Consider the following 18215-nt stretch of genomic DNA (forward strand, 5'->3'; position numbering starts at 1 on the left):
TAGGGGGGGGGCGCCAACAGACAATGTCACACCGGGCGCCACCAGCCCTAAAGCCGGCCCTGCTTATGGGATCCCAGGATACTTCTCTTTTTTCATTTCCAGCACTGTATACACGGTTGCTTGTAATTTGGCATAGCATCTCGAAATTATGATCCCCATTACCTAAAATCCTCAACAAAATAACAACTGTCCTGGTGCACCAGTTTTGTAGCTGCGAAAGTACCGTCTGCAACAGGTGCATTAACCAGCTGAACAGTTTAACCTGAGCTTGAGGTTTGAAGACCTGTACTAAGGCTTTGTCCAGTCATTTGCCCATCCCCAGCGTGAACCCACGCGCTGCGTGTAATTTAAGCCATCTTCTTAAGGCACGCTGAGTACGTGTCCAGCTGTTGTCCGGAACAGCTGGTGGATGATTGTTGGTGGTGTGCGCGGGGGTGATTGTGAAGGCACAGGTGACCGCTCCCCCCTCCCTTCTGTGTGGGCTCCATTACGACAGCTGCTAGGCAAAAACAGCCGGGCAACCTGTTAGTTCCCTTCTCCATACGTCATGCCCCCAACGGCCCAATACCGAGCGACTGCTACTCAAACTCCGCCCACAGCTGGAGAGGCGTGGCCTACGCTGCCGCCGACTCTTTTAGGGGAAGGCCAAGGGTGAGAGAGCTTCAGTGTGGCGTCGAGAAGCGCCCAGGCCCTCGCAGTACCCCCTAACGCCCCCACGGCTCACAAGTGAACCTGACTGTACTTTCCGTCGCCCGCATACCTCCACAGCACCCGAGGAGCGGCAGAGCGGGCACCAGAGGGCCTGTTGTTGCGTGAGACAAGTGCGACAGCAGAAGGAGGCGGCGAGGAAGATGCACAGCACGCAGAAGGACACCACTTACACCAAGATCTTTGTGGGGGGGCTGCCCTACCACACCACCGACTCCAGCCTGCGCAAGTACTTCGAGGTCTTCGGGGAGATCGAGGAGGCAGTGGTGATCACCGACCGCCAGACTGGCAAGTCCCGCGGATATGGCTTTGTAAGTGATGTGTCTGTGGGGCGAGGGGGGCAGTGAACCACCAACAACAACTCTGTAGGGGAGACATAGTTGGACTCCCACGTGTGCGTATACAATCCCAAGATGCCCCGCTTTGTCGGTTGTGGTAAAAAGGACATGGCTCTGGAATCTAAGTGTTCACCCCCCGTGTCACAGTCGCACCTTTTGTTAAGTTCTTCAAGGCATGTTTACCCACACACAGCCTCGCTGAGCTCGAGGTGGAGTTGTGGTTCTCGCTCCCGCCAGCCTCGGCGGGCTTAACGCCATTCCCACTTACCCTTTTGTTTAATTAAGACACCCACCCCGAGTGAAAACGTCTTGGCCCCTGGTCTTTGAGTATCAAACGTGTCGCGGTTGTGTTTACTCACCGTTGCGTTCTCCCTGACACTTATTATTTTTGGTACTTGCGTTGTCTCCAGTCAAGCATTTTGGCAGTTGGTGATTTGCCGTAGTTTAATTAGAAACCGTTCGACATATTGTGTTTAAATTGAACTGTTACTGCTTCCAAAAGCCTGGGTTGTTCCTAACGTGTCATTTATTAAACTTAAACGCCCTCGTGTTTTATAGCACATAAGCGTTTCGGGGCTCCCAGCTTCCTCACGGCACATGGCTTCTAAACAAAGCACCTATCACGTTGTGATTACAGTAAGGAAGGGGGTTTGCAATGCGCACATTATTCATAACTCTAAGGCCAAATACTATTGCTTTCAGTTTATTTTTTCCCCCTGTCACCAACTGCCGCCAGGCTCGGGGACTGTCCTACCTTGAATTCGGACAGCTGGGAACAAGCCCTCAAAATAGATTAGGGGTGGGGTAGTAATATTGTACGCTGTTCAATGTACCCTTATCTTTAAGTACTTGTTTGATTAGGTTAAGACTGATAAGATTCAGAAATACCTACGCTTCTATCTGTCCTTCCACCCAGCCTTTAGAGAAGCTAATGTAACTAGCACTTTTCCAAATTCTTCAACCACATCTGTTTGTTTTTGTGTCTGTATGCCAAGGCCATTTCGCATTTGTAACCGAGAATGGTGTAGTGTTAGTTACATGTCTATGGTGACATATAATTTATACTTGGCTCAGGATCCCAGCGGTGTCGTGGATGTCCATGCTTTAATAGAAATGTTATGCAGTGTGTACACAAGTGTTTTTGGTGTAGCTTGTATGATAACTTGAATGGTTGGCCACCATAGGATATGTCAGTCAGATTTATCTTCATCCTCACTAGATGTTTTAAGTCTCAAAGAAAGCACAACAAGCCCATTCTAAAAGAAATAATTTGCACTATTCAGGCCCCTGAGAAAAAGGCCTATGTAAGTTCACGCTTGTCAGATAGTGTATGATATGCAAGTGCCATCAGGTGGTCATGGTTCATGAATGTTTGTTTCAGGAAATGGCACGTTTGCACATTTTGTTTTACAGTGAGGTTTATGCTACTTATCAAGACGTGAAGAAGCATACATCACGACTAAATATTTTAATCAACTGAATTATTTTTAAGGTCACCATGGCGGATCGAGGGGCTGCAGAAAGAGCTTGCAAAGACCCCAACCCCATCATTGATGGCAGAAAAGCCAACGTGAACCTTGCATACCTGGGAGCTAAGCCAAGAATAATGCAGCCAGGTAAGCAGAACATTGCATGTCATCAGAAAAGTATCTGTACAGTAAGAGATGACACTCAGTATATCGAGTGGGAACTGTAATGTTATCGAGGTAAACACTGTTCGATGCCGTCTCACGAAAGTAACATTTTCTTTAAAAAAATTACATTTGCTCTGTGCATTATAAGCCATGCTGGCTTATTGCCTATATTTGCACATCTTATCTGTAAGCAACAATGTCATCCACTGATTTTTGTGATTCTATAAATATCCACTTGTAGGTTCCTTCTCCACAGGATCTACTGACTAGTGCACAAAGCTCTCAACTGTCTAGCGTTCTATGCACACAGTGTGGCAGAGAAAAACCTTCTGTTGCTAGGTATAGACCAGGGCCACTAAAATTGTGTCCGGGGAGCATCAAATTATGCAGCAGGCTTGACTGAATTATGCTGCAAGAAAAGGCAAATATTGCTGCACTTTTAAAAATATATATATAATTTCACTTCATCATTTTGCAGTAGTAAATGAGCAACTGAAAGATCATCAATTAACCTTTGCGAAGGGCCTTCCACTCCATGCAAACTTGTCTCCACGTTTTTAGTAACTTTGATCCTTTTGCATTAGAAACAATTGTTAAAATCTGCAGATTTTTCAGCAGATGATCGATTATGTAGCCAATGCAGCAGATCGATAATTATACAAACAAAATTGCGGAATCGCATAAGTCTAGTGGCCACGGTGTATACCAGAAAGTGAAGGGTCACCACCACTTGCACCGAATTATCTCTTTAAATGAGCTGCATGCCACTGCCTGGAAAACACTTATTAACTTTGAGGCACTGGCATATGATACTAGAGCATGGGTGCTCACAAAAATGTTCCCAGGGGCCCAAAAATTAGGTCTGTGTTGTGTCCGAGGGCCGCATTGATGCTAGCGGAATGGCGGTCGGTGGGGATTGGCGGTAAGGTAGGTGTAAGCGAAGAAATATACATCTAGTGGTTGAATTGAACAATGTAGAACCAGAAAACCTGGGATTAATCTCGTATTCCCCACTTTTCTAAATTATGATACTAGGCAATTGTTTCATTTCACATTCCCTCTTTTTTTTTTTTTTTTTTTCTCTCTTCATAATCACATATAATTCATGTTTGAAAACTATCTCTGTAAATTTATACTTCTCAATGCACAGATATAATCAATTGTACTAAGGTGAAAAGGTTCTGCATGTTCACTAAATACACTTTTGGTTTGAATTTTGCTGAGACTCGTCATTTTATATTTTTGCTGTAAGATGTCTTTTAAAATGTAGGTGTTTCTATATTTAAACACAAAACTCTCTATTTGCATTCTTTCTTTAGCACAAATTAACCTCGAAATAAATGATTGCCTGTCTATTTAATATATTTTTAATTATAGTGCTGAGTCGAGTAAACAGCAGCCCAGTGCTCCTGTTGACCATGGGGCCGTATATAAAGGTCAAGAGGGCTGCATGCAGCCCCTGGGCCATACTTCGAGTATCCCTGTCCTAGGGTACAGTGTGGGTACTTGCGTGATACACAGATACAGATTCTTCTCTGTGGATCTGAATGGTAAAATTCGGCATCTTAGCTGCAGCAACTTCAAAGGTGCTTTACCTGAGCAGACAAACCCTTTCCTTAAATGCAAACTAGAGGATGCAGCAGTTGGGAAACTATTTCTCTCTTCTCCCTCTACCCTTTCTTGCTCTCACTCTCGCTTTTTTCTCACTATCTTTGCTCTACCTGTTCCCTGATATTGCTCTTTTGCTTGCTCTTCCTTTTTTTCTTTCTGGCTCTTGCTGTCTGTCTTTTGTCTGTTCTTTTTCTTGCTTTTGCTCTTCTCTGACAGTTCTTGTTTAAGTACTTCTCAATGCAGTGATATAATGTGCCCATTAGTATCCAAGCTTCCACGTTAAAGAACAGTAGATGTTGTAGCACCCAGGATAATCTTGCAATTTTCAAGTAGTCATAAAGGCAAGACCTATTGGCTATGCCAATGCTTGTTTTCTATTGTATTCCAGATCTTGTAGAATGTATGATCTACTGAACCCACTTTTCCTTGCGCTCTCTTTTGCACTACTTTACAGAGAGACTAACATCTGTTACTTTCGATCGAAGCCTACCAGCCCAGTGCAGCTGTCTGGTTCGCTAAAGACCTCTTGGGGACATTCAGAGAGATTGAGTTTGTCCCTCCCTTGGAGCATATAAACTATTCACACTACCTCTCCTTGTATTCTTCCACACATGCTTCTTTCTGTAAACAGGCCTATGAATCTTGTTCTTATCTTGTCACTTTTGATGTAGGTGGTGTTTACTTTTCTTCAAAGCGAGTGGATTTATGAGTCCATCTAGATGGATACTCAGGGTAGGAATTTTTTTTCTTCTAGGACTGTGCAAGTATTTCACGGTATGTCAACTATGAAAGCACAAATGATGCACTTTTTTGTTAATTCTGAAGTGTGTTGGAAAGAAATACTTTAACGTGGTGTAATCAATACATTAGGTTATGCCATTTCCACTCCTGCTTTGTGTAGTTTTATTACTAAAGCTTTTCTGTGCAATGTAATGGTCATTTCAACTGAAATTTGTAATGGCAGTGTGCTATCACACCATGCATATGCCACTCCACTTTGCACCTCGCCACTGTACTCTACTCCGTTCTGCCCACTGCACTGTACAACTCTGAACCACTCTACACCACTGCACTCTTCATCGCTACGCCACTCCAGTCTAGGCCACTCCTCTCTGCCCAACTCCACTGTATGTCACTCTGTACTACTCCACTCTCCTGTGATCTACTCCATTCCACTGTGCGCCACTCTAATCTGCACCACTGCGCTCTACACCACTTTACTCTACACCATTGCCGCTCTAACCAATTCACTCTACCCTGCGCCTCTACGCCACTTCACTCTACTCTGAAACAATCTAACCTGTGCCGATGCAGTTTAGGCCATTCCACTGTATGCAGCTGCACTCTGGTAGTCTACTCTAAACTGCTGCACTCTACGTCAATGCATTCTCAACTGCCCTCTATTGTAATGCACCCTATGCCACTCTACTCTGCATCACTGAACTCTGACGCTCTGCACTAGTCTACGCCACTGCACTCTACGTCACTCTACTCTGCGTCACTGCATTCTACTATGCACCACTATAATCAACGTCACTGCTATCTACGATGCTGCATTATGGTCCACTGAATTCTATGGCGTTGCACTCTATTCCGCTATACACTGCAACATTTTACGCCAATGCACTCTTCACCCGTCCACTGTACTCTTTGCTACTCTGCATCACTCTAATCTGCACTACTCTACGCTGTTGCGTTCTACTCTGCACCACTGTACTCTATGCCATTGCACTCTGCGCCACACTGCACCCTGTGACACTAAATTCTACGTTGCACTACAACATTGAATGCCAGTGTGCTGTATGCATTGCACTTTACTCTACAGCACTGCACTTAATGGCATAATACTCTACCCTGCGCCACTGCATTCTACACGACACTCTATGCCACTGCACTCTACTGTGCAACACTAGTCTACGTCACTGCAGTCTACAACACTGATTGTACGCTGCTTAATTCTGTGCCGCTGTTCTTTACATCACACCATTAAATATAATGGGGTTACCCTGTGTCCCTTAGAACCTGGGTATATAGTTATGAGCTACAAACAGTTCTGTTGGTTAAAAGAATTGTTAATAATGTTTTTAATTAAACATTAGATACTGGAAGGGCCTAGAAGTGATCTCTTCAATATCTGGAAAACTTCTCCTGACTCAAATAACACAAATCTTACAAGAAAGATATCTTAAAACCACTGACACAAATATCAAATTATGTTTTAAATGTATTTTTCATATATCTAAACATATGTATATATCTCTTTTCATATTTCTCTTTTCAACGACTGTACAGAAAACATAAAGAATAATACATCACATTAACATACATAGTGAAAATCTATGCCACGCCACTCTGACACTACTCCATTTTTCGGAATTCCGCTCAACGCCACTCCCCGCCACTAACTTTTAGCCATGTTGAACAGCGGCCACGTCGGTGTACAACTTGGATAAAACACATTGCCAAAGCCATTAGCTTTTTGCATAGGTGAGACCTATTGGCTTTGCCAATGATTATTTCATTCGTGTGCTAGTAGATGAAGAGGCATACACTCCATGCATTCCAGCAGAAATCAAGTGGCACGTTCAACATGGTCTTAAAGAAACATGAGGTGCTCCTCGGCCCTCTGTAACGGACTAGCAAAACTGCTGTTCAGAGTTAGTGAGGGGACCTCAGTTGCTGCACAGAAATGCTACCATGTTACCTGTTATTGCCAGTGGATTGCCCTGTGCAGAACAAATTTGGTTTGTATAGTGGATCCACCATGCCCCCCTTCCCCCCCCCCCCCCCCCGCCCCCCCCCGCCTACACATACACACAAAGTTAACCAAAACGTGTTTCGGTGCTACCTACCTACACACCACACATTTTTTTTTTCGTTCTAATGCCGTTTACAATTAAAGCATCTTTAAATTGCTAAAATTGCATCCTAATGTGCAGATTGCAATGTTTTTCAGGATTTGCCTTTGGAGTTCAGCAGATTCACCCAGCACTTATACAGAGGCCTTTTGGGTAAGTCTAGTAAACCTGTTTTTAGAATGTGTTTTTATTGACTGAGTTTTGGAAGTGTCAGACGACCTAAAGCCCCAGACCTCCCCTGACCCGTCACTTATACCGACTCAATATCATTTAAATGACTTTCCTGATAATGTGACTCTTTAATGTTATTACTGTACGGTCTATTTGTTCGGACCGCAGTCTGACCCTGTTAATGCAAAGGCACGGACTGATTCCCCATCTTTCTTTCTCCCCTAAATTTCATCTTGACTCAACTGTATGTATTTATCTCTTTCTAATCTGACAGGGATCGTTATCAGTTACGATAACTGATCAGAAGGCTTTGATGATAAGCAGGTGGAATAGTTCTGTTTGGAATTAAACTGTGTAACCAGTAAACATTCAACCTAAATGGTGATTAATGATGCATGTACGTTTCCATTTTTTTGTCATTCTAGCCAATAGACATCGGTGTGCTTTTTTTTCCGATTACAGTCCTGAAGTGGTGTTAGCTAAAATGTGTGCTTTTTATTTTGGATTTGAACGCTGTAGTGGATTTTGGATTTGGTTTTGTTTTGAGGAGTGACGTTTTTCGTGGTGAGCAATAGGACTGGTTTGCTTTGAAGCTATAGCCTGTCTTTGACATTTTTTGTAGTGAGTGCTACCTTTTGTGTGGATTTTTTTCATAAGAAAATGAGCTTTAATGCTTGCATGTTGTCTGTTTTTGTTTGGTGGTTCTTTTGTTTTTATTAACCTTGTGCTTCCACACTGGCCGTCTAATTTTCGAGTTCATCATACTTACGAGTTTTGGGCATAGAAAGCACACTGTAACTAGTATTTTCCAGAATCTAGCACGTGATCCACCAATCTTCTATTTTTTTTTTTCTCCTGCAAATGTGCCTTCATTTTTTGCAAAAGGAGACATATTTGTGAGTGCAATATACGTGAAACACAGCAAATTGCTGATGTTGATGCTAGACTGAAAACCGCTTGAGGTAATTTGAGCCGGCAACAGTGGATATACCTCACTGGTGCTGAAGCTTGTCTTCCCTGTCGTTTTAGAGGCATCGAGACCTCGATGAACCATGTTCTGGATAAAATGTTCTTTCTTTTCAAGCACATAGCTTGTCTGCACAGAACATCCCCAGAACGTTCCAAGTAAAATAATGCACATTACAGGCTTCATTTTTAAAATTAAGCCAGTTGTCTTAATTGTGTGAACTTTTCCAAATTCTTTCGAAGGTAGAAGTCGGCAGTTGCAAGAAAACTGGGTTTTAATGCGGTTGAGGGGCTTACGGCGTTTACAGTATTAGTACTTTTTAATGTTCTGGTCTCGAATAGTCTGGGACTAGACTTCTGGTTGGATCACTGAAGTCCGTTCACTATCACTACTGTGAAAGGTTAGACCATGGCAATCACAATATTAGGGCAGGGCTTTATATTGTTTACTTTATCACCTACTCCACTCCATGCCTTCTTTTGCTTTTACAGTCAAACGTAGATAAACTTGTTCTGATTATTTAAGATGCCCTCTCTATACAACAAAAGTGTTTTCCCCAGCCGAGGATTGAAATAAACCTAATTAGTGTACAATCCCATGAGTTGCCCCGGACCACATTTTAACGTTGGCTAATCTCCGGTTTTGCCAAACTCCCTGATTGGCCTGTTATTGATTTTGGATGAATGAAAAGCTTATTTGGCTGTGCCGGGTTTCAAGAAGACCTACACCTTTTTGTGATTTATTCTGAAGGTTGTGGAAAAAAACCTTTAACAATGTGTTTTGGCCCTAAAAAGTCCAATTACACCAGTGAGCACATGCTTTATATTGGTCTGCCAGTTGAACTTCTGCTTCCTGCGCCATGTCCTCACTGGAAGTGTTTCCAGTCCTAGGCTTTTGTATGACAACCTAATGCATATTGGTGCTTTTAGTCATGCTTTGCTTTCGTTGAACACCTTCAACTATCACATAAAGGTAACAATTTGTACCTGTAAAGCCACAATCTGGAAACGTTCCCCCCCATGACATTGAGTCAAGGGACCCCGTGCTATAAGGTCAGCAGAACACATCTACTCCTAAATAGACTTCAGGCCTTCTGTGCGTCAGGTTTACCTTTTCTATTTTAATATTCAGCTGTTTTGGTTTTTGTTTGTTGGACAAAACTATTCGAGACTCAACTCCATGCTGGAAACTGTTTTGCTTTATTTGTATTTGCATGTGCAGCAGTTTTACCACAACCCAATGCATTGGTGATCTGAGAACCTTCTCTGGGGCCTGTGTAGCTTTGAACACTGGCTCCGGCATCTCTGACTTTCTGAAGAAGGGAACACATCTGAGTTTAGAATAACTTGTGAGGACCTAAAGACTATTCATTTAGCATTATGGCTAAATTGACACTTATTTCGTTGTCACTGGGTTGTCTTTTGCTTAGGGAGTGGTGCAAGAGCAGGAATTGTTATTGTAACAAACCAACCGCAGAGTTAGTTTATCTTTCCCTTTGGTTCCTGCATGCTCATTTGATTCTCTACCATTCTCCTCCCTGCAGAGTAAACGATTTTCTGTAAAACCCACTAGCAGTTTTATGTGGGTAGGCGAAGAGGTATTCCTACTTGTAAAAAAAAAAGTCTGCAGATTTGAGGGGTCCCTTCCCACCCTGCTCAGAGTTCGTCTATGACTAGTTTTAATCTGGTGCAGGGACAGCGAGTGGGTACTGGTCAGTCTGCATCAGAAGCTAGTGGATCGGTGCCGGGCAACATCTGTGCTTTGCTACATGCATACGCTATCTTGTTTTGTATTTATTGGAGTGTGACCATGGTCTGAGACAGATGTTTATTTTGGTCCGCTTTGTTTGACGCCAATGTTACTCTTAAGGCCCCCCCCCCCCTTTTTTTTTTTTCTTTCTTCTGCCGTCAGTGATGGGATTATTGTCGGTACTTCCCTACAATTAATATGCATTCTATTCAGAGTAACGTAATAGTATATCTTTAAGGATGGCTGTGTGCGGGTCCGAGGAACAACGTGAATTTAGGATTATGCAGTTGAAGTGTTTGTTTGAATGTAATTGTCACTAAACTTGAAAGTCTGGTATGGTGCTGCGCATTATCTGGCAGCGTTCCCCAGTCATGTTTTATAAATGGTCACTTTATAGATATGGTGCTTGTTCCTCTGACTCAAGTGCAGTCGTGGGTCTATTCACAGTTTTTTTTTTTGTTTGTTAACCATTACCTTTTGACGATGCCGCACGTTTTACTTTGTAGCAGTCCTTTGGGTTTCCACTTGGCTCGCAGTACCCATGCTTGCTTTTTGAAAAAGTTGTGACTTTGCCATATAAAGCTTCTTGCATCCCCTTGACACGGACCATAAATAGCCCGAGAGCAGCCGGCTCTGCCAGTCACTCCTTTGAAAAGTATGGAGCACCAGGAACTCTTGCAGGGTTCATTTTCAGTAGACTGGCTTTCGCAAGAAGCCACCTGTTGCTAGTTTTCTCGTGCTCGAAGTTGACCTTGCTGCCCTACTTTTTACTGTGCGTGCGCATGATAGACTAATTCCTTTTTTTGTGTTTAGTCCTATAGTAATTGGCAATATTGCAGCATCTGACAAATGTTTCCTGGTTAAGAGTACTTCTGCCCTCTATTTGAGTTTCTTTGATAACATTCGAAACCCCGGTATGCCGCTTGAATGCTGTGACATAGTGGATAACAACAATGTCCCCTTTTTGGCATTGACTTAACTTAATGGAGTATAAAGTTGTGCATTTTTATATTTTTCCTCGCAAATTGTTTTTCTTCCCCCCTCCCTTTCCGTCTTGTCTCTACATCCTGACATCTTGTGCTCTTTGGTTAGATCGGGTGTGCTTACCATACGCTGTATGAAGGGGCAATGCCTGTGGTTCAGGCCTAGAGTCCCTTACCACAGTGTCTCATTGGGTCGGCTCATAACAGCCACGCAGGCAGTCCGATTCCATGCTTGGTGACACTGGTTAAATCAAAAGTTGATGCTTTTCTTGGCTGTGTGGCGTCCAGGAGGCTGTCCAAAGAACTTCGTAAAGCGTTTTCATGGCCTAGGAACAATCAACCAGATTTCATTATTTTCCTCTTCCAGATTGTCATACATATTTTTAATGAACATGAGTATTTTTTTTCTCAGCCCAACCTGGACCTAAATGACACCAAAAGTTGTCTAGGCTTTTGGTGCTCTGAGCTACTGCCTACGTATTCGTGCCATGCATGATTTGATGGCATGTACGTGTGCATTGTACTTTCAGGGCCATCCTGTTTAATGAGCACTGAATGTTTTAAACATTAGATTGTGGTTAAGTATTCCTATATATCATTTTTAATGGCACACCACTAACAGTACTTGTCGAATACAACTGAGAAATAGCAATAAAGTGTATTGCTGTGTTTTGAGTTTGCGGTCTCAGCTTGAATAGTGTGGTCTTTTCTTTCAATGCCTTGTGCTTTGGAGAAATAGTCCAGTTTTATTAATGGTAACCTGCCATGCAAACAGTGAAGAAAAAAATCATCCTACCCTACCGTTTGTGTTTAAATTTATTTATTTGCATATGTAGATTGTTGTGGAGGTGTTTTCTGCTGTGTTTACACTGTGATGTTTTTAGTTTTCCTGCCGCCTGCCCTTTTTTATTGAGGTTGCAGAGCAATTAATGTGTGCAGAATCTGCATAGCAATGCTTTTTAATTAGGGTTGCCACGATATGATCTTGCAATAGGTTTATCTTTTTGTTCTTGAATGCAGTTGAAGGTTACAAACTTGAAAATGTCCTAAAATGGCTTTTCAGCTGCCACTGTAATGTTTTGACACTGCAGTCCTAAATGTTAGTAGCAACTGCATGTACAATGTTTTCCCTCCATTTGCCCTTTTATTGGGTTCTTACAAATGTTACTCCCCAATATTTGAGACTCTGCATACTGTTAGTGTTGTGCTTCAAATCATACCGTGAAGTGGGACTCTGTTAGAACCTGAGGTCTCTTGAGGCACGGAATTATTGTGGCAACCCTATAGCGATGTTCTCCACATAAAGGAGTTTGTTTTCTAGCCTTGGGTGTTGGCTGTTAATCAATAGTAACTGTTTCCTTTTGTTTGCCACAGGATTCCTGCACATTATGTCTACCCTCAGGCTTTCATGCAGCCAGGAGTTATGATTCCTCATGTCCAGCCTGCGGCTGCCACTGCTGCTTCCACGTCGCCGTACATTGATTACACTGGAGCCGCCTATGCACAATACTCTGCAGCTGCTGCAGCGGCTGCCGCTGCCTACGAGCAGTACCCGTATGCGGCCTCCCCTGCTGCCGCTGGCTACGTTACCGCTGCGGGCTATGGTTATGCAGTACAGCAGCCACTTGCAGCTGCAGTACCCGGGTCAGCTGCTGCAGCAGCCGCCGCCTTTGGCCAATACCAGCCACAGCAGCTGCAGACTGACCGTATGCAATAGTAGCTTGGACTTCTACAAGAAACTTATTTATTTCCTTCAGATTTTCAGCCTTCCAGTTTCAGTAGTAAAGAGACTGTTAACTAATAAATGCAGCTTTAAGGGGCGGGGGAGGGGGCAATGCTAGAAGAAAGCAACATTTTTATTCCAGCGTCTCTGTACAGTATGCATTCGAATCATGTTGATTACATTCAGATAGTGAAGGAGGAGAGGGGATCCCCTTCACATGTTCTGAAGGCGATGGAAACTTATACAGTTGGAGCAGTGGCAAGAGAATGTTGAATACTATGTGTTAAGAAAAACCGCGGAGGTATATTTTTCACAATATCAGGGAAGCTAACTGCCTTTTACAAGCATAAAATTACGTTTTTCGACGAGTTGAACTAAGGACAAAAGCATCACAGCAATATCTATGGCATAAAAACAGACTTTCTTGTGTTGAAAGCACCAAATTTAACTTTTTTTGTTTAGTTTGACACTATGGCCTCTAGAACTCCTAAAGTGCAAGCTCTGCGCTCTGTCTGAACAGGCATGAAACAATCGAGGCACAGGGCGCGCCAGCCACAGGATGGACCGGCACCATAAGAGGTTTCACGTTGGTGCCCTGGACAAGCGGAACTGCGAAACAAGCGATGTGGAATGAGCTGGTGCAGCAGCTGTACAGACAATCAATAACACAGACAGTTCTGGAAAGGGCACATCACTTGTGCTTGTTTGAGCTTGTCACTCACTAATCCCTATCCCCATCCTGTTCCACTTTTGGGAAACTTTTAACTGCTGGTGTCAGCTTTTCTGTTCTGAAACGGGATCAGCAGTGATACTGCAGCAAGCTTCTCTTCTGTTTACTGCCTCTATTCATAGCTTGTGAACAGAGGCAAGAGCAGGCCTGCTGGGTTTAACCCTTTTGGGTCAGGGGCTGCTATTACATTCTTGTTTCTAGCAGTGTGCATCAGGGTATGTGTAATGTACTTTCTTTTGGACTCCTAGCTGGGCAGTAACAGTTTCCAGCATCTCATTTCCCTGCCCTTGCTTTTCCCTGCAGCAACTTGCCTCTAACTGGTCAGTGTTGCTGGTTCCACTTTAAGCACTGAACTATGATAAATGCTCTTACCAACAGCACTGGCCAGTGTATGAATGAAGGTCCATGTTAGTCTGTGGGTAAAACAGTTTTGTTATATACCAAAGATGTAAGACCAGAAAAATCAAAATGTCCGTTCACCCGCAATATATTATGGTAAAAGTCATGGTATGCTATACATATCCTGACATTTTTACTTGAGTTGAAGGAATTTCAGTTCTCCATGTTTGGAAAAAGGTCTGTCTACTACTTTTTTTATAAATAGTTTCAGAATAATATTAAAATGGTGTATTTATTGGTGAATATGCAGCACAAGGTGCGTTTATCGGACTGCAATTCTACAAGGTTTAATGTTGTGGTTCATACTGTGCCTTAAATATAATGCTATTTAAACATATTTATTTTTGACGTTTTACTGCACTGTTCTTTAAAGGCCTTAACTTTAGGTTCAGTGATGTAAAATGAGTATTCATCTCATGGCATAAATTATTTTGTAGGTTTAGATGTAGCATATTTAGTATTGACCTATTCAATGAAGATGTTGACTTGGATTTATTTAAATTCTGTATGTGCACTGCATGATGGAACTAGCCGTCGCCATTTACATTTTGAAATATACTGCAGTTTCTTTCTTTTCTCATGTGAAGTTCTTCCAGATGGAGAGCATACATTTTCGCTCATTTGTATGTTTGTTTAACTAGAAAATGCTGCTTTATAAGATGACTCAAAACTGCAATACTTGCATTTTTTATTCTTGACCTAAATTTAATATTTTACACTGTATTGGATTTTTATACTTGAACAATTTCGTACAAGGGAAGACAGCATTTTTATGGACTTCTAACTATCCTGTCACTGGATTCATTTTAAGTATTCAGAATACAAGCCAGTGTTATGTAATGTCGACGTGGGAAGTATCTCATGTGCAGATTATTTATTACATATATTGCTTTACATCATTTCAGATCTCTTATTCACCTGTATTAAGCAAAATTAAAAAAACAAATAATCAGTCTGTTGTCCTGTTCATGACGATCTTTTGAGGAACATTATAGTGCAGTGAGCTCACTGCACGAGGGCTTTTTTTTTTGGGGGGGGGGGGTGAGTCTATGGGGGGTGGTGTAAAAATGCATTTTGATAAGCAATCTTAATAAAAGGAAAATCGATAGCCCGAGTGATCTTAATAAAAGGAAAATCGATAGCCCGAGTGTGGTTCCTCATAAATTATGGCCTGCTAAGTGAGGTACAAAGGAGCACCAGTGACTTCTATCTGGACTGGAATCTGTGTAGGACTTTTATTGATTTTTGATGAGCAAATTCAGTAAGGGTTGGATTGTTGTATATCAATCACACATTTATGCTTGGTTGGTTTTGATGCGCTAGCTGCTAAACAGTAAGAGAACAAGGAATAATTCAGCAAAGCAACCAGGTTTTGAGTGCTTTTCTGCACGTTTTAGAGTTGTGAATTTTGCTCGGCAAGCCATTCCATAAGTAGGGCCTACATAATGTTTTTTTCGCCCACCCTGTGAATCTTAATTCTAGGTACATGCTTTACCCTTGCAGACTCAGATTGTTTTGTGAATCTGTCATTGAAACTGGATTTGACTACCTCATAGGTCTACATGGAGAGGACCACTTTGAGTGCAAGCACTACATGCAACTTCAATGTGTATGATCACGTTTTTTTTTCTGGCAAGCTGCCTTCCTTACAACGAAATTCTGACAGCACTGCAGTTCGGTGAGGGTGCATCTGGGTAGAGCCACGTTGAAGCTGTCGCAGTAGTCCATCGTTGGCGAAAAGCGCATGAAGCTGACAGGCATGCTTTGCCATGGAAAAACGACTTTACTTTTTAGGAACACAATTTAAAAAAAAAAAAAAAAATCCCCTAGTTGTAGTATGTCTCAGCAAATAACTTGGTCAAATAGCGATTGATTTGTGGTTTTAATCTTAGTTTTCAGTTACATTGCTCTTTAGGCTCTGTAAATGTGCCCGCAATTTTTGCTAAAACGGGTTTTGCGCTCTTTTAATCTCTTCCACAGGGTCATCGATCAGTTTCATCACAGTTCCTGGTGCCCCTATAAATAAAACCGATCTGTAAATGCTTCTTTCACTGACAATAAGTCTGAAACTAACAGGTGGTGCTTAAAATAGCTCATCTATTCAGTTGCATACTACAGCCAACCACTATCTTATCTTCTCTAAGGCAACTAGCAATAGACCTTATTGTTATTCACAAGGCAAATCGCTATACACCTAGCGCATCACCGCGCTGGTTTAACAATGCTGTTGCCGAAGTATACTTGAATTCTGGGACAGAGAGGGGCTTTCTCCCCCTCTTTCCACCCCCCCCCTCCCCTCACACTGTGTGAGTATGAGATAAGCATGGGCGTAAAATCCGTTCCGCTCGTGGATTTTCGGTAAATTCGCAATCCGCAAACTCTCGCGAACTTGCCGAAAATTCGTAAAATCCGTGCGAAGCGGATTTTTTGCTTGGTCGCACTTGCCAACTAGAATACTATACAATTTCGCGGGAGTAAACACTTGCGAACACGTAGATGCGGCGGGCAGCGACAATCTCGCAATTGCGAGATTGCAAAATTTGCAATTTCGCACAAGAAATCCACCAGCAGGCAGCATAAACCTTGAAAATTATGATTTTTATCAGAATAACTCCTCAGGTTGACATTTGCCTGCACTTTTTCTTTGCAAGGAGTCCATTTTGGGGGGGGGGTGGGGGTGGGAGGAAGGAAGTGCCCCACAGTCTCCAACTTCCTGTTCCTGTCCAGCAGGCTCCTCCCAGTGCTTGCTTCATGTGCTGGTCACTTTGATTTGGATCTTGACCTGGAAGGATTACTTTTTGTGGATGCTGCTGGATATTTGGATTTTTGCAAAACTGAAAGCACTCAGCAGGTGCAAAAGTTCAATCTTATCATTAGTAACCATTCCCTGTAGTGCTTCCTGAGGGGCCCCTTCAGAGTTCAGTTGCCTACTTGCAACTATTCTATGACCCTGCTCTGACCCTCACAGCAGGCTCAGAGAATAGCTACAAGTAGGCCACAAAGGTCCTGTGAAAAAAAAAATTGCACTGCAACAGAAAGCAAATTACAGATAAGGAAGCAGGTGCCAGCCAGACTGGAAGTTTAAATTCAGTGACACATTAATCAACCCCAAATTGCTTCATGTCAGTTGAAGCCGGGTAGGTGTGCTTGCTTTTTTTTCACCCCCATAATCTACAGTGATAAACCAACCAGAGGGTGGCAGTGATGTACCAGAGGGTGGCATGGGTGTACCAGAGGGTGGCAGTGGTGAAACAAAGGGTGCTGTGAACCTGTGATGATGAACCAGACGTAGAAACAACATAGTCGCGGCCGTTGCGAGCCGACAAGTAAGTTCGCAATTGCGAACTGGTACACAACCCTCGCGAACTGGCAGAAACCCTTGCGAACACAAAAAAAATTCGAGAGAGTTCGCGGATTTTGCGGATTGCGAATCCGTAAATACGCAAGTTCGCGGATTGCCAATTTGCAAAATCCGCCCATGCTTAGTATGAGAGAAAGGTTGTTAAACCGAGGCTTGAATGATCGGCTTTGATAAAGTAAACTGCTGGGGCGCATGGACATACAAAGGCCCTAGAGTGCTCGGCCCCATAGAATCCTGTCGGCACTACTTGTTTTACCAGTGGCAACATTAGCCGTCCTATCGCTGTCTGCAGAGATGTGTTCTAGTCTCTTCCACTGTTAGAAGTTGTTCATAGGATACTTGTTCTAGTTTCTTCCGATGTGAAGTGTCGGTCTTGTGATCATTGAAAGCAATTAAGTGTGTGTGTGTATATATACTACAACTAGCATATCAACTGAACGTACGTTTGCACATGGGATGAAACCCAAGTGTCTGTTTCCTGCAGCACAAGATGTATTTCACTCCCACACTGGGGACAATCGCCCATTTGAGTGCACCTTTTACTCACACTGGAGACCGTATGCCACTTGGGGAAACCAAGGAACTCAATAACCTATTAATTTGCTATTCCAATTTCAGCTGTCTCATTAAAGAATTGGTGTTAAATGAACTATACAGATGATTAAAAGAGGTGCTAGCATCCATAAGTTTTCAACGCAATATCTGAAAGCTCATCTAATTGATAAATCATGGGGATTATAAAAGCAACTAAAACCAGAAGGGTTGACATTTGCACACACCAGGTACATTTGCACTGCAGAAGGCAGTGGCTGAAGACCATCTTGCATGGACAAATGCGTAGGCACATGTGGTTCCATTGCATGGGCTACTACGAGGAACCATTTCCGAAGGACTTGTATATTTGATAACCATGCAGTCTTGATTTTTTTAAAGCCAGTGTGTAGACCGCCTCGGTTCTAAGTATGCTAAAGTGGTCCATTTTC

At 42.8% G+C, this 18215-nt stretch overlaps 1 protein-coding gene across 1 annotated transcript; it reads left to right on the top strand.

The window, feature by feature from the left end:
* The first annotated feature begins 600 nt into the window (after nucleotides 1–600).
* RBM24 (RNA binding motif protein 24) lies at nucleotides 601–14823 on the top strand. The gene is made up of 4 exons (XM_078687966.1): nucleotides 601–1019; nucleotides 2539–2662; nucleotides 7248–7302; nucleotides 12394–14823. The coding sequence occupies exons 1-4, from the start codon at nucleotides 852–854 to the stop codon at nucleotides 12734–12736; spliced, it is 690 nt and encodes a 229-aa protein (XP_078544092.1). The 5' UTR covers nucleotides 601–851; the 3' UTR covers nucleotides 12737–14823.
* The last annotated feature ends 3392 nt before the right edge of the window (nucleotides 14824–18215 follow it).

This window comes from Lissotriton helveticus, chromosome 4_1, assembly GCF_964261635.1.
Source record: "Lissotriton helveticus chromosome 4_1, aLisHel1.1, whole genome shotgun sequence".
NCBI classification, from domain to species: domain Eukaryota; kingdom Metazoa; phylum Chordata; class Amphibia; order Caudata; family Salamandridae; genus Lissotriton; species Lissotriton helveticus.

What these genes read in the sequence shown, in the direction of transcription:
- RBM24 (XM_078687966.1), top strand. Translation starts at nt 852, where the DNA reads ATGCACAGCACGCAGAAGGACACCACTTACACCAAGATCTTTGTGGGG. An exon ending in AGTCCCGCGGATATGGCTTT is followed by an intron (nt 1,020 to 2,538) that starts GTAAGTGATGTG and finishes ATTATTTTTAAG; the next exon opens with GTCACCATGGCGGATCGAGG. An exon ending in CTTATACAGAGGCCTTTTGG is followed by an intron (nt 7,303 to 12,393) that starts GTAAGTCTAGTA and finishes TGTTTGCCACAG; the next exon opens with GATTCCTGCACATTATGTCT.